General features: G+C 32.5%; 1 protein-coding gene and 1 non-coding gene across 3 annotated transcripts in view; one reads left to right on the top strand and one right to left on the bottom strand.

Moving 5' to 3' along the window:
• Window positions 1-7,484: 7,484 nt before the first annotated feature.
• LOC129947126 (TWiK family of potassium channels protein 9) overlaps window positions 7,485-17,174 on the bottom strand; it is a 103,868-nt gene continuing 94,178 nt past the window's right edge. Inside the window, exons 2-7 of one of the 2 annotated variants that reach the window (XM_056057567.1) lie at window positions 10,493-10,616; window positions 10,264-10,413; window positions 9,976-10,167; window positions 8,286-8,401; window positions 8,116-8,208; window positions 7,485-8,041 (exon numbers count right to left, since the gene is read on the bottom strand). In XM_056057567.1, coding sequence (XP_055913542.1) covers window positions 7,883-8,041; window positions 8,116-8,208; window positions 8,286-8,401; window positions 9,976-10,167; window positions 10,264-10,413; window positions 10,493-10,616 — 834 coding nt within the window. In that variant the 3' untranslated portion in view covers window positions 7,485-7,882. The remainder of the gene's footprint in view (window positions 8,042-8,115; window positions 8,209-8,285; window positions 8,402-9,975; window positions 10,168-10,263; window positions 10,414-10,492; window positions 10,617-17,174) is intronic. The other variant, XM_056057566.1, reaches the window with a different exon arrangement.
• On the top strand, window positions 14,946-15,017 carry Trnag-ucc (transfer RNA glycine (anticodon UCC)). Its single transcript has one exon. It is a non-coding gene; the product is annotated as a tRNA-Gly (tRNA).

The raw sequence follows: 17,174 nt of genomic DNA on the forward strand, positions 1-17,174 counted from the left end.
ATCTCCACTTGTCCTTAAGATAGACGAAAAAAGCCTCCCGAACTTTCGCACAAACATCTTTCTAAGAATCTTGATTTAGATTCTAGGGGCCTTGAAACGTCAAGAAATGTTTAAATTTTGAATTCTACTAATCAAACTGATTGCAATAACTTACTATGGGAAGTTAATACATATTTTTTTCGAAACTCGGTTAAAGATAAACTTCTTTTGCAAGAACATTTTTAAATCAGGAGCAAGTTTGTTTCACCAAGTTGTTCATTTTAATTCATAAGTCGATTGGATAATGGCTTTTTAAAAATAAACATTGACTAAAAAGACAAAAAATAAGGAATTGTGAAATTTGTTTAAATAGAACAAAATGCAGAAAAGGGTGAACTATTATTATTAAGCGTCGAAAATATGCTTAACCTTGTTTTTACTATCATTAAAGAAACATCACTTTCTTCTAAGATTTACTTTTAATTTTGCATCAGAAAAGTCTGCAAGTAATTTGATACTTCCAACACACGATGTACACGCGCCGCCGGCAGCCGGCCGCCCGCCGTCGTTGATACCGACTTTGTTGATGATTCGCAAAGATATCTATAACTTCATTAAATTACTCATATAGTTTTTTTTTCTGCTACAACATCTGCTCTGCCCATAAAATTATGGGGGTTCATTTTAGCTGGAGACAAACAATACAATAAGTTAGTAAGAAACTGGTTTAAGCGCACATTGTATCTTAAACAAATTTTCCACTCCATATGGAAGATTTCTGGATTCGATTAAATATTCTCACAAATCCCATCATCTACGAAAAAGATACAAACAGAACTAAAAAAACCTACTTTACCTATTTAACTGTTATGAATCTCATTTTTTATATGCAGCTTACGATGACCTTTAAAGGTCTATGTAAACCTTTTGCATGATAATTACTTTAAATGCATACGTATCTTATGCCGTCGTATCTACATATAGGCGAATAGTTTACTTCTGAGTCAAGAAAAGAGCCAAAAATAATTTTAGTTGCCGTTTAGTATACACGTTTAATTTTATTTGTATTTATATGAGGTAAGTTTAAACAAATAACTTATGATGTATTCGTTTTCTTTTCAAGTGTTGAATCCTTTTTAAATTGACATCAACTTTGTCAAATTTAAAACGAGTCTTGAATTTCCCCTGATTTACAACAAAATATGTGCCTACAAAACAAATTGTATGAAGATTTTGCAAAAAACAAATCTTTACCTATCTTTTGTATAGATGCTTTCTAAATCATTTTAATAACTCACTAAGTTTTCTGAATTTCCCATTAATTATGAGATGACTTATGGGTCTTTATTAAACTAAATCTGAACTTTTAAAAAACCTTGAATGTAATTCCTTATGTTTTCGAATAAATCGTTTTAGAGTTGATTTTTAGTGCTGATTTAGAATCTAAACTCAGATTTAAGATATGTGCTCAAACTAAGAAATTTCTGTTTCAACATTATTTTTGTTCAATTTATTCCAAAACTTGTTGTTATAACCTTAAGACTACGAATTTGTTATAAGACCAAAAATTGGTTTTATAACATTTTGCGTTTTAGGATCTGCTTAAGAGTTCCCTTAAGGTTAATGTATGACAGGTAAAGTTTTAAAACTAAAGCGGATGTTTTATAAAATAAGTAAGATACTGAAAAATTTAAAACGGAATATCGAAGTAAGGGTGATTGTAGATTTGGAAAATTATACGTATTTGATTGACAAAAAGAACTACTACTAAATTTACATAGCCACTAAGGTTTTTTCGAATTAAAAAATATACTATCTCAAAAAACCTGGCGTCACAGATTGATTTCAAAGACTGAATCGAACTAATGCAATCAAAAATCTAAGAAAAAGTATATCACCTATTTCACCTTTTTGAACAGTATTATTTTTGTAGGCTGCGCAAAAAACCATTGATTCATTTAAAGTCCAAACTCAAGGGGTTATTACTACAATTATTATGCCGGGGCACAGTGTGAGCACTAGGAAAAGGAGATAGGGTTTTAAAGGAGATGTTAGTGCACATTTGTTTTGAATACCTGAATATTGCAATGACTAGAAAGACAGAGGCATTCCACATTCGCGTAGTACGGTTAAAGAATGAATCTGTGTATTCGACAGTACGGCCAAATTTGGACTCGAGAATATACTTTTGAGCATTTCTAGAAGCGCGAGTGTATTACGGTTGAACTGTTTAAAGAGAGGAATGCAGCTGGTTATTATTAAAGTTAAAGTATAGGTAACAAAAGGGTTAGACAAGAAACCTTTCGACGATGTTCAAGAGAAGTAAATGTGCTTATGATAATGATGATATTATCACCAATCAATTTAAATGCTCTACGCTCAAAACTATACAAGAGGCTTAAGAAAATTGCAGGACCAGCAGCCCAGAGATGAAAGTTATACTGAAGCTTTAGATGAATATTCATATGTTAGTCTTATAGATATAACAGTCAGATCACAAGGGGTGACAAATTTCTTGTGATCGTTCCCCAAGAGGTGGTTGGTGACACAATTATCGAGAATATCGAGATGTTTAGTCTCATTGAAGCAAGAGCCATCGATTGATAATGGCAAGGTTGGTATATCTAATTTTAACGAAACAAGACAGCATTGTGTTTTTAAAACATTAAATTCCCGTTTGTACCGTTTAGGTCAGAATTGAATTGCTTATCATTTTTTGTGGTTACATTTCCACATCCGTAGAAGAGGAATTTGAGTCTGAAAACAAATATGAAAAGCTACGAGTACTTTAGTCAGCGAAACAATGTGTTGTGTTAGTTACAGACAGAAGATTGTAAGTAAAAAATAAAAATTGTAAAAAGAGGCTGCGATGCGACCCACACTGATAACTTTCCACTTTTTTTGTAAAAAAACTCTCAATTCGATTTTTCTCAAAATAATAATTTTTAAAAGATAAAAGTTGCTTAAAGCCAATATCTCAACGTTCTGAAAAGATATTTGATTCGAAAATCAATTTTTACCAACTTTTATTAATTTTTTTGTTTAGGTTTTCATTTTTTGTAAAAAAAAACTGTCAATTCGATTTTTTCAAAATTGTTTTGAATGTTGGAAAGAATATTTCTTGTAAGCTTAAATTTGCTGGAAGCCATTATCTAAAAGTTTTGAAAAGATATTTGAGTCGAAAATCAGTTTTTAAAAATTTTTGTTAAATTTTCTTTTAAGTTTTTATTTTTTGGAAAAAAACTGTCAATTTAATTTTTATCAAAATATTTCTTAACATTGACAATAATATTTTTTAATAGATAAGAGTAGTTTAAAGCCAATATCTGACAGTTGTGAAAAGATCTTTGAGTCAAAATTCAATTCTTACCAACTCTGAGTAAATTTTTATGTGTTTTTATTTTTTATAAAAAAACTATCAATTCGATTTTTCTCAAATTCGTTGCACAAAATTGTTTTGGAGATGAATCCATTTGGTATTTGTAAAATTTTCGAGGTGACACATATTTTTTCATTTTTTTTGATTTATATAAAAACAGTATCACGTTACAATATATTATATAAAATTTGATTCAAGTCTCTAGCTTTTTTGGTTCGTAAGGTTAACCAAAATGATCACCTTTTTTTTAAACTGCTATGGTAAAAAAAACACCCACGCAATTTTTTTGAGAGCTCTTTCTGCATCTTTCTGCCTTTTTAAAGGTTTAGAAATGTCAAAATTTTCAATTTGACAAATCGGACAAATCACAATAACTTATAATGGGAAGTTAAAAAGAGTTTTGGAGATAGAAAAGAGCCCTGAGGCACACCAGCATTATTTTGTGGCTTTCAGACTTGATTCCATCCAACACAACTTGTATTGAATGATCCGAAAAGTATAATTACTCACCCAATGAAGGAGGGATTCATGCAAACCGAAAGCACGCATTTTCGATAAGAGATGTTTCACTGTTCTTATTGCTGGAGAAGCTTTTGATCTTGCGAAATATTGCTTGAGCTAAAAATTAATCAGCGTTTCCATGACCTTGGAAAGAAGGGACGTGTATGCGATCGATCGGTAACTAGAGGGTGAGGATGATTCGCTTTTTTTGGGAATGTGCTAAACAAATACTGTATTCCATCCGCTCGGAACGAAACCTGAGGAGTAGAAGAGATGAAAAAGCTTACGCAGTGGTTTTTACCGGCATTGAAAAACACCTCTTCAGAAATTAGCGTTGATACCATTTGGACCTTCGGATTTATGTCATGTACAGGTGAAGTAATAACACTCACTGGAAGCGTAAAACTGGTGGCAAACTGCCTAAGCTGTATCTCTGCTTATTAGGACTTTGAAATGCATCAATATGATCGGGATTTTATTTTAAAAATCACTTCTTAACTGTGGCATTTTAGGGTCAGAAATTCCAAGAATGATTGCTGAAAGGTCTCTTCATCCTTAATATGTCACTGTTTTGTGTGGTTCGGCGTGTTTTGACCTTATTTATTTGAAAATAAGGCTGGTGTTACTATTGCAGTATAATATAAGCACTGGCGGATTATGGTTAGTGTATTTTGTACAGCTGGAATTGGAAAATGTTGATGATATGGATGATTTTTTCAGCAAGCCACACATCAAACACAACTAAACAAAAGACATTTTCAAAAAGATATTCCTCATCGTGTTATTTTTAGAAGAGTTCTAGTAGGATTCGCGAAGTTATCAGGGACATAGAAACGTTAATAAGCGAATTGGAAAATTTAGTGGTAGCAATATATTGGTTCCTTACAATGAAATTAAAATCCATCGATTTCTCCTAAAACTGTTTTAAATATCGAAATGAAAACTTTTATTGGAAAACCTATTTATTATACAGACTATTTTAATAAAGAATTGATTGTTTCAACCTAAAACAGTCTATAAGAAATCAATATACATTAGGGTCATAATTTTTTGTTATAAACTTAAAAACTCAAAAAATACAAATGGAGTACATAAGATTGTGAAATAATTGAATAATATCAATGTATCTACAGACAACCTGATTTTTCTATTGACTTATGTATCAATTAAAGGTTTTTGAGCTCCATATGCTAAATGGAAACTAACATATTATAAGGAAAAAACTAATTTCTTAATGTTATTGACTTCTTTTTTATAAATTATATTTTTAGTCATTGTTTCAAAATAAATGAAAATGCAAATTCAAATTTGTTCTTTCGATTTTATTTGCCTAGTTCGACAAAAGTTCAAAAAAACAAATTATGCAATAAGTTTTTTGTTTTTCTTTACTCATAGAAGGATAAATAAAGTTTAGTTATGCTTTATAAAAGTTTGTACTTTGAACTGAACATGGTATATGTCTACTTAAAAAGTACGAAAATATTGTACTTTTGTCTTGAACACCTATTTATAAATTTAATTTCCAAACTTTTAAAGAAACAGTTCTCATAGTAGCATACTTAAAGCAAGGTAGGAAAACTAAGCGTACTAAAATGAAATATTTAATGTTAAGAGGTTGTAATTTATTCGCAAAAAAATATAAATTTATAAATACAGTACGTGGGTATAAGCGTATAAAAATAATGTTAACAATATTAACAATATAAATCCTGTGCTTAAAAAAAGTGTCTCTCACCCTAGACATTAAGGATTAACCTCCTTAATTCATGTCGATTGATTTCTCTTATGTTATTTTACAGTTTTTAGAGGAGTTAAATAGCTACACGCCTTAAAGTTATTATTTAAGTCAGAAATTAGATTGGATTTAACCTTATAAAGGGTGATTTTTTGAGGTTAGGATTTTCATGCAGTAGTATTTGACAGATTACGCGGGATTTCAGACATTGTGTCAAAGAGAAAGATGCTCAGTATGCTTTGACATTTCATCATGAATAGACTTACCAACGAGCAACGCTTGCAAATCATTGAATTTTATTACCAAAATCAGTGTTCGGTTCGAAATGTGTTTCGCGCTTTACGTCCGATTTATGGTCTACATAATCGACCAAGTGAGCAAACAATTAATGCGATTGTGACCAAGTTTCGCACTCAGTTTACTTTATTAGACATTAAACCAACCACACGAATGCGTACAGAAGAGAATATTGCGTCTGTTTCTGAGAGTGTTGCTGAAGACCGTGAAATGTCGATTCGTCGCCGTTCGCAGCAATTGGGTTTGTGTTATTCGACCACATGGAAGATTTTACGCAAAGATCTTGGTGTAAAACCGTATAAAATACAGCTCGTGCCAGAACTGAAGCCGAACGATCTGCCACAACGTCGAATTTTGAGTGAATGGGCCCTAGAAAAGTTGGCAGAAAATCCGCTTTTTTATCGAAAAATTTTGTTCAGCGATGAGGCTCATTTCTGGTTGAATGGCTACGTAAATAAGCAAAATTGCCGCATTTGGAGTGAAGAGCAACCAGAAGCCATTCAAGAACTGCCCATGCATCCCGAAAAATGCACTGTTTGGTGTGGTTTGTACGCTGGTGGAATCATTGGACCGTATTTTTTCAAAGATGCTGTTGGACGCAACGTTACGGTGAATGGCGATCGCTATCGTTCAATGCTAACAAACTTTTTGTTGCCAAAAATGGAAGAACTGAACTTGGTTGACATGTGGTTTCAACAAAATGGCGCTACATGCCACACATCTCGCGATTCTATGGCCATTTTGAGGGAAAACTTCGGAGAACAATTCATCTCAAGGAATGGACCGGTAAGTTGGCCACCAAGATCATGCGATTTGACGCCTTTAGACTATTTTTTGTGGGGCTACGTCAAGTCTAAAGGCTACACAAATAAGCCAGCAACTATTCCAGCTTTGGAAGACAACATTTCCGAAGAAATTTGGGCTATTCCCGCCGAAATGCTCGAAAAAGTTACCCAAAATTGGACTTTCCGAATGGACCACCGAAGACGCAGCCGCGGTCAACATTTAAATGAAATTATCTTCAAAAAGTAAATGTCATGGACGAATCTAACGTTTCAAATAAAGAATCAATGAGATTTTGCAAATTTTATGCGTTTTTTTTAAAAAAAAGTTCTCAAGCTCTTAAAAAATCACCGTTTACAAGACAAATTTTTAGTTAGTAGAATTATACTCAGGCGTATACGTAGTTTTACTATTTGCATTTTTATGAATTTAAAAATAATTGTATTATTCCAAAATAATATACTCTTGAAAAATGTTACAAACGTCCATTCTGTAGATAAACATCATTTATTATTTGGTACTTCTATTCTTTAAATAAAGCTCGTCTCTTTTGATAGCGATAGGGCAGGAAACCTTACCTGGGATTGATAAATGATAATTTAACTAAAAAGAAAACACATTCACATTTTTTCGCTTAAAGTAAAGTCTTTTATTTTTAAAACCTATATCTTTAAAAATAAATTAAACGAATCAATATACATTACTAAATAGTTTTAAATATAAATAATTATATTTAATATACATATGTACGTGTTCTTGCACTAACTAAAAGTACCTACTTTAAAAATTAAAAACAAAATTTACTTATAAAAATGCATTTTACAACAATTTACAGCTAAACTTAAAAACAAAAATTGTTTACTTTGTCATTTTCTTCATTAATAAAATTGGTGTTTTCATTTATTCATATTAACACTCATATAATTTTATAATTCCTACATATTTTACATTTAATATTTACATAATAAAAAGATAAAACTTATTTAAAAATAGGCAGGACTTTGTAGGCAATGATTTTGTATGCATTTTTTTGTTTAAATTGTGTACAAAAGACTTATATAGTTTATAATTTAATTAAAATATAAATACATTACTTATAAGATATTCTATATATTATATGCTTACTAATTCTTTAAAATATTTATACGATTTTAATAATCAATTCTTACTAAACTTAAATTTAAATAAATTATATATAATATTTCTAACTACACTGATGTTTCGTATATAACAATTTGTAAAACTTTTGGTTTATTATTCTGTGCTTCTTTAACTTCTTTTAAAATGGCATTTGTAATGGCTTCTAGAGCAGCTATTTCTTGCTCTTGTGTTGTTTTCTTTGATGAATTCCATTTGGGCATTGAAACCTAAAAATATTGTATAAAATTAGTTAATGGCCTTAAAGGTATAAGGACTGAAGAAGAAGCAGGACAAAACTTACCGTCAGCACACGTTGTAGTGCCATATAGTCTAGACCCGTACCAGCTGTTTCACCAAGTCTTCTAAGTGTTTCCGCCATTGGTCCAGATAATTCCTACCGATACAAAAAAAGAAAACAAATTATTTAACTTTAATTTCAATTCAAATTCTTATGATTAGTTTTCTTCTAACCTGTATCTTGGCCCAACTATCAGCATATTGTCTTCTAACTAATTCAATAATTGTTGAAGTTAACGCTAATCCAATTAAAATGTATAACGTGCATATCAGCATGTAGTTGGGTTTTTCTATAAGGAGGTGAATGTAAACATAGATTAAGTCGAAAAGTCAAAAAACATTATTTTCTGGCAACTCTTAAAACAAAAAAAAGGCAAATTGACAGATGCCAATTTAGAGGCGTTACACGAGTGAAACAAAGTGATTTTGGGGCTACTAATTTTGTCATTTCATGATTGCATCTTCTTCCCAAATGTTAACATTTTTGTTTTGAAATAAGTAGAAGCGAAGAAGAAAGTAAGAAGAAGAAATCACCTAGGAGACAAGGTTAATTGATAATTTAAACCAGATGATTATGGCCCTAAGGGGCCAGTTATAGCTACCATTGAAATCGATCCGGAACATTTTTTGAATCGATATTTAAAGGTGTTTCGCTTTGATTAGAAATGAAAATTATATACTGATCGATCGGAAATCACACAAAGAATTTTGTATGAGAACAAAAAAGTTTAATTGCGCATTTACTTTTCTTTAAAAATGTATTTTTTCTATTTTCCGGACGGAAATTCATTTTCCTGAAGAGCTGATACTTTTATGTTCAAAAGTGAAACAAATCGTTCCACTGATTTTTGTTCCAATGTCATACAATTCCAATGACAGATTTCTGTCAGTTAACATTTTTCGGTGGATTTTAATCAGGAAACTAGTTTCAATGACAGAAATTTTTAATGATAGCTATAAGCGACCTGCCAAATAAATTCCAATGTTTGTTTTCGGTGCTGAAAACCAATGATAGTAACGCCTTAGACCTTGATTACACGGGATTTTTTTTCGTTCGTTTTCGTCTTTTTGACAGGTACCTACCCTCGTGATTACACCTTTCCTTTTTTCGTTCCTTTCGTTATTCCTCTTTTTGACGTTTCTGAAAAAACTGTGGGGAAAGAATTTAATTTTGTTTCGTTGTCCGGGCAGTAATAATCAGAGAGTACCTACAAATTATAATTGGATTTCTGTGGCAATAATTTAGTGAAAAATAAAACAAATTTATGGAATAATTTTTATTCAGCTTGTTATACAAATTGGGCCAACTTTGAAACAGCGTTAATAATACTTCCGTTTGAATTTTTGTCCACATTTCTTAAATCGTTTAAATAAATAATTAAATTTACATTATTTCACGTTTATATTTGCCTTTACTACACCGTACTCTGGAAAACTGGACTTATATCTGTAAATTATGCATTTTGTTTTTTTTTTATTGGTTGTCAAATGTCAAAGCATAAACGTCAAAGTTCAACCAAAAAAAGTCCATACATTTTCAGGGCTCTTTTCACGACTTCTTTCCCCCTACGTTTCTACACCCCTCACCCGATCTGTCAAAAAGACGAAAGAGGAAACAACTGAAAAACATCTCGTGTAATCGGGCTTTTAAATAAGCCCATCAAATGTCAAAACCGAAGATAAAGGTCATCCACCATATTTTGATGGATGTTCCCGTCAAATTGTCATTGTTCATACCAACGAGTTGTTTTATTGTTTAAAACTCAATTTTGCTTAACTCTTAACTGTCAACTGCCAACATGCTCTCTTCCTTGTTTTAAGGGTTGCCAACACATTATTGAAGACATAATTCATAGGTACTTACTTGGAACCAAGTCACCAAATCCTATTGTTGTCATTGTGATAAAACAAAAATAAAATCCTTCGAAAAATGTCCAATCATCTTCCCATAATAGAAGGAGCCCGGCTCCAATAGCTAAATACACACCTAGAAAACAAACAGCAGCTATGGCGTAGAACCATGTCTTGCCTATCACATTCGATATTGATGGCTTCTCTGTAATGTAAGGAAGAAATTAAAGCAAGGATTTTGTGTTAAAATATTAAATAAATAAGTCATCGTCATCAAAGTGGTTTTCGAAAAATAACATACTTGGTAAATATTTTCCTAAAACGGAGACGGCAGTGGCAAATAGACGACCCCAATCGGCTATCACAGTTAATGTAAATGGAATGCCAATCAAAGCAAAACATATACAAAATACCCGGCCTCCGGTTGTAACTGGAACAATGTTACCGTAGCCTAAACCAAAATAGTTAAACAAGGATAATTATAATTGATGTGAGAACGTGTATAAGGATCTAAGGATAAGGATACAAACCGATTGTTGTGAGGACAGTGGAAGAGAAGAACACAGCCTGTAGTATACTCCATCTCTCGTAGAGCTGAGGGAAGTCTTTCTCGGCAACAACTAGGAGCCCACCTTCTGCAGCTTCCTGAACTGCCTGCAAAATAATAAGAACGAAATAAGCACAAACATCAGGTCAATGAAATACACACAGGAATCGATTAATTCTTTCGTCAGTATTAAGCTAATTTATGCAAACACATTTTATATGGACTTAAAACGAACATACCTATATCTATAAAGGGAATCCTATATGTACCTATAAAGGGAATAACTAAGGGCAAATTTAAATATACATTTAGTTGATTAGCTTGCACGTTTTTCAGAGTTCAAACTTTTTACAAAATGACTGGCAATTTAGTTCATTGCATGAGTTTTATTTAGAGCGTTTACACAACACGATGCAGGTGCTGGCACAGTTCAACCATTGCAATTTATTAAACCTTACGGAACTTATTATAAAAAGGTTCATTAAACTTTTCATGTAAAACTATAAAACTGTCGGCATGGTGAATGATATGTTGGATATACGAATATGATAAAGGATACAAAAGTTTTGTTTATTATAACTTTAGGGGTGTAATTTGTTTAAACATTTGCATTGATGAAAGTGACATTTTCGCATGTAGGTTTTTGGTGTTTGTAGTTGATATGGAAAAGGGTTTAAAAAGAAGTTTTTTAGATAATAAATTTCCTGTTTAGTAATAATAATAAAAAAAGAGGCTGGGATGCGACCCACACTGATAACTTCCCATTCCGTCTGTCGATTTGTCTTGCTTAAAAGTTTGTCTATATGTACTCGTATCAATTTTTTACCAAATTTGAGTACTTTTTTTTGTAGATTTTATTTTTTATAAAAAAAAGACTGTTGGATTTTTATATACAAATTACTGAATATCGAAAACAATATTTTCTGTGAAATAAAATAAGTTTGAAGCCAATATTTCAAATTTTTGAAAAGAAATTTGAGGCGAAAATCAATTTTTACCAACTTCTGTTAAATTTTTTTACGTTTTTAACTTTTGTACAAAAACTGTCAATTCGATTTTTTTCAAAATTTTACTGAATGTTAACAACAATATTTTTTAAAAGATAAAAGTAAATTAAAGCCAATATCTACAATTCTTAAAAAGATATTTGAGTCGAAAATCAATTTTTACCAACTTTTATACTTTATTTTTTAGGTTTCTATTTTTTGTAAGAAAACTGTCGATTCGATTTTTCTCAAAATTAGTCCTAATGTTAAAAATAATATTTCTTATAAGTATAAATTAATTAGAAGCTTTTATCTCAATTTTTTTAAAAGATATTTGAGTCGAAAATCATTTTTTACCAACTTTTGTTAATTTTTTTTCGGCTTTAATTTTTTGTAAAAAAACTGTCAATTCGATTTTATTCAACATTTTACCAGATGTCAAAAACATTATTCTGCGTTGCACAAAATTGTTTTGGATAATCCTATTATGTTCGTAAAATTTTGCAGGTGACAATTTTTTTTTTCAGTTTTTTTGATTTATAAAAAAAAACGTTATATGGATTTTTTTCAAAAAATATACTTCTTTGAAATCACGTTACAATATATTATATAAAATTTAATTCAAGTCTCTAGCGGATTTGGTTCGTAAGATATTTAGGGTTAACCAAAATTATCATCTTTTTTTCAAACTGCTATAGTAAGAAAACCACCCACGCAATTTTGTTGAGAGCCCTTTCTGCATTTTTATGCCTTATTATATGTATAACAAAATTTATTTGAAGTTGATATCTCTTCTGGTTCTTGAAAAAAAAACGTCGCGAACGTACGGACGTACGGGCGAACGAACGTACGTACTCACGCACGCACAGACATCTTTCTAAAAATCTTTTATTTCTACTCTTGAGACCTTAAAACTTCGAGAAATGTCAAAATTTTCAATTTGACAAATCGGACCCATTACAATAACTTCCTATGGAAAGTTAAGTAGAATAATAAATAAGCGATGTTATCTCTTTTTCATACATTTTTTAATGAACGTTTATATACACACCTTGAAGCCCCCTTTTCTTACTTAATTTTATTTAAAACACATAAATTGTTTCAGTATCAAATTTCTCACGCAAAATTATTTCCAATTTTATTTTAAACTTTCAATGAATGATTTATTTTTAATATTCTTTTTAGCAGTAACGGTTTTGACAGCTTTTATTACATTTTTGGCAAACACGTTCAGTTTTTCCTATAATTTAACCATGGATCATCAAATAAATAAATAACGTTTGCAATTTTTGAATTTAAAATCAAAATGCGTGCTCTGATAAGAAAGTTCAATGCGTGCTTCCTCCATTTTATGGTTAGTTTAATAGGCCTAGTTTTACATTGTTGGACCTTTAACTACTAACACGTGAACTGATGAAAATATCACACATGTATCAGCCAGTTTTAGTGATGACCGGGAACTATCGATTCGACGCGAGCCGTACCGCCGTTTGCAGAAGTTGGGCCTTTGAAAAATTCAAGTGTAAAACGTTTCAAAATAATCATCTGATGTAAGAACTGAAGACGAAAAACCTGACACTACGCTTAATTTTTGTTGAAGAGGGTCTTGAAAAGCTGGTGAAAGTTTCACTTTTGTATCGAAAAATTGTGTTCAGCAACGATGCTCAATTCTGGTTGAATGGATTCGTGAACAAGCAGAACTTTCGTATTTGGAGTGAAGAGGATCATTGAGCAGTATTTCTTCAAAGATGATACTTTTTACTTTACTTAGGTTCTCAGTTCTGTTAAGTCCGTAGGGAACCGCTTAAGAGGCATAGGGCCTCTACTACGCCTACGCACCATCATTTATTGTTTCCGCAGATGTATTTCAACTCCTTCCAACTCTTGCCTAGTGATACTGATTCCACCTCGACTCTCCTACGCCAAGTGCTTCTCGGTCGCCAAGCTCTTCTTCCTTCTTGTATGAACGGATTCCACTGCATTGCTTGGCCTGCAATGCAGTCGTTACCTTTTCTAAACGTATGTCCAATCTATTGCCACTTACGCCTTCGTACGATAGAGTCTATAGGTTCCTGACCTGTCCTTCTATGAAGGACCTCATTTGATATACGGTTTGGTCAGAGAATCTTAAGGATGTTACGAAGACATCTATTCACGAAGGTTTGTGGATTTCTTGTTATGAATGAAGTACGTTCCAAGTGCTGCATCCATTAAGAAGCAAAGATTTCGACATTTGTGCGAAGCACACCGTTCAAACCACATGGAAGAGAATGACATGTGGTTTTAAAGAGACGGTGCCAACGGACCAATAGAGCGGCCGCATGAACGTGCGATTTAATGCCTCTAGACTAATTTGTGTATTGTGTGGCGGTTTGTTAAGGTTCATTTCTAAAGCTACAGGCCCGTATTGATTAAGGCAATGGAAGCCAATATTAAAACATTTACACAAAGTGTGTTAAAATTGGACAGAAACCATTTCAGCAACAGTCGCGGCCAAAATCTGAATAGAATAATCTTTGAAAACTTAATTACATATATCAACTAATATCTTGATTTCCGATAGCTCTTAAAAAATCACTGGTTCTGTGTTCAAAGGGTAAAAGCTCTTAAGCCTATAGCAAACTTTGTTTTGAAAAAAGTTGAAAAGGATATGAAGATAGAGTTTTCAGTAATTTTTTCTTTATGGAATCAAATACATAAATAGTTTAATTAAATTTTGATAAGTGGAGTATTTAAAGCATTTACTAATGTCTTTTTTTAAATTAAGTGCTTCTTCCAAAACAACTTTAACAGTTTTTCATTTCTTAGGTCGGTTAAACCGTTAGTGTATCTTTATTTGTATTTTTGTTTGTATTTCTTAAATGTGGTACAACATCTTAAGTCAATATGAGAAATTTAAATACAAGACAAATTTTGTGGTAAAATATCTTAAGTTGACATAGGCGATCTTACTTTGATTGATATGGAACAAAAACAACTTAAGATAATTTACCATTTACCTATTACTATCTGATAATTAAAAGAAATTGATACATAAAACTGATAATCCTCTACTTAAGTTGTTTTACCTCTTGCAAAACCCTACGAATTAAACTTAAGCTATTTTACAGAAGGTCATAACTCTCTTGTTTTAAAGGATTTATGAACCAGGGAAAATAAAGCAAATAGTTCCTACAGAAAGTATATCAAAAAAAGTATAAATAGCTAAAATTATTAAGTTGACTTAAGAGCCTTTACCTTTTTAGCACAGTTAATACTGAGTACTCTATGCTTTGTATAAAATCAAAACTTGAATATTTTTGCATGCTCGTATACACTGATTACTATCAAATTATCAAATAAATAATTATTTTCATGGCTTATCAGTGCTGTGAACTCCAACTGATTGTGGGGCTTATTAAAACCTACTGTGGTGTCTTATAATATTTGTTTGCTATCAAATTTATAAGGGCGTCGGTGGTGTAATGGTTAGCATAGTTGCCTTCCAAGCAGTTGATCCGGGTTCGATTCCCGGCCGACGCACACTTTTTTGTATTTTTCTTATGTTAAGATACAATATTTGGAATGTATGTTTTAAGATTGAACACTGAGATCGTTATGTACATATTAAAGATAACAGTTTAACGATTTAGTAACTTGATTATTTCCTGTATTGAATTTGTTTTCTTTAACAAAAATTATTTAATGATTAAAAGAACTGAGAAGGAAAAAATTCCAAAATATTTTTTAGTTTAATTTGAAAGGTATCACACATTTTTACTCGGTCTGTAGTTTATCAAATGCTATTAATGTAAAAAAATAAGAGGTTCCAGCATTAAATATCTTCGAACAAATGATGGAGCTCTGAAAGTAGATGTCAAAGTGCCTCAAATGGATACATCGCACAGAGGGGCCAAATGCATGAATTCTTAATTTATAAGTTGATGTGTCGGAAGTATCAGGGATTTCAGTTGGCAATATTACTGACCCTTTGTGAGCCAGTATCCGTAAATTGATTATAAATAAGTTTGAAAAAAACAAAAGTGATTTCAAAATGTCTTCGTTAGTCTTGATGGGTAATATTTTGCTGGAGAAATGTTCTCTGTATTTTTTTGAATTCTTTGTTTCGTGCCTTCTGCGCTTCTTCATTAAGTTTACCTATTGGCAACAAAGCATGTTCAACTATGGCTGGTACAGATTAATCTCCAACACTCCATAAAGGCCTCGGCCTCACTTCTTCTCCGTCTGGCGAGTAACGGGGAAGACATTGTCCTGATGCAAGAGCCATGGATTGAACCGCTGAACTTACTATTGGACACTTACTTTCCTGGTAGTTCTCTTACCGAAACTTGCAACAGTTATATACGTTCAAGTTCAAATACAACATATCCACAAGGATAAGCTACAATGGGCTCTCAACAGCTTTAAACCATTTAAAGCTGCAGGACCAGATGGAATAATACCAGCCGAATTACAAAAGACTTCTGATATAATTGCACCAATCCTTGAGGCAATTTTTACCAGCTGTCTTTACCTGGTCCATGTTCCCTCGGCATGGAGAGAAGTTAAAGTGGTTTTTATACCTAAAGCAGGTTAATGCTCGCAAGTCAATCCTAAAGATCTACGACCTATAAGTCTGTCAACATTCCTTCTTAAGACCTTGGAAAGATTGATTGATATCCATTTAAGGGTACGTATCGATACAAGACTTTTGTCTTCGTCTCAACATGCCTACTGTAAAGGTAAATCGGTGGAAACAGCGTTACACACTTAAGTACGCACCATCGAATATTCACTCCATCATAAAGAGTTCACTATGGTTGCTTTCCTTGCCATCGAAGTGATCTTTAACAACGTGGACACATCTGCAATCACATCTGCACTATCATCTCTAAATGTAAAGAGTTCGCTTCGGGAGTTAATTACTAGCAGAATAATTAACTCAAAACTGGGCAACTCTTCTGGTAGACGATTCGTTAGTAGAGGGACACCGCAAGGTGGTGTTCTACCCCCTCTGCTCTGGAACCTAGTGGTGAATGAAATCCTTACTAGTCTGGATGCGGAGGGTTTCAGAGTGATAGCCTATGCGGACGACGTTGCTATAGCAGTTTCAGGAAAGCATCTTAATATCCTTAAAGAACTCTTACAAAATGCCTTGGACAGACTAACACTTTGGGCTGATCGGTGTGGACTGGGTGTTAACCCACACAAAACCGATTTGGTCTTATTTTCGAGGAGATACAAAATTCCATTTGTCAACCCTCCTTACATTAAAGGAATCCAATTAAAATTCTCAGACACCTTGCTCTACCTTACACCTCTTGACATATTTAGTAAACAAATAGCTGCAAGCTCTGCTATCCGCCTCAATGCTTCGTCGCAGTGGGCTAACAACAACATTGGCCACTCCGTAATTCTAAGGTACTTAGAATCAATTCAAAAGCACACAGACTACACCATCCCCCAACTACAATTCGATATGAATTTCCAGATTTCTATACCTACCAGATCTTTTTGGGAGGATAGGACATTCTTAGAGGATGAGTCAATCCACTTTTACACAGATGGCTCAAAGACCAAACAAGGGGTTGGTGGTGGTGTGTACTCTGAACGACTGAAACTAAGTCTCTCATTCCGCCTTCCCAATCATTGTAGCGTGTTCCTGCGGGACTTTTGGCGATTAAGGAAGTCTTGTCTTGG

This window comes from Eupeodes corollae, chromosome 2 (assembly GCF_945859685.1).
Source record: "Eupeodes corollae chromosome 2, idEupCoro1.1, whole genome shotgun sequence".
NCBI classification, from domain to species: Eukaryota; Metazoa; Arthropoda; class Insecta; order Diptera; family Syrphidae; genus Eupeodes; species Eupeodes corollae.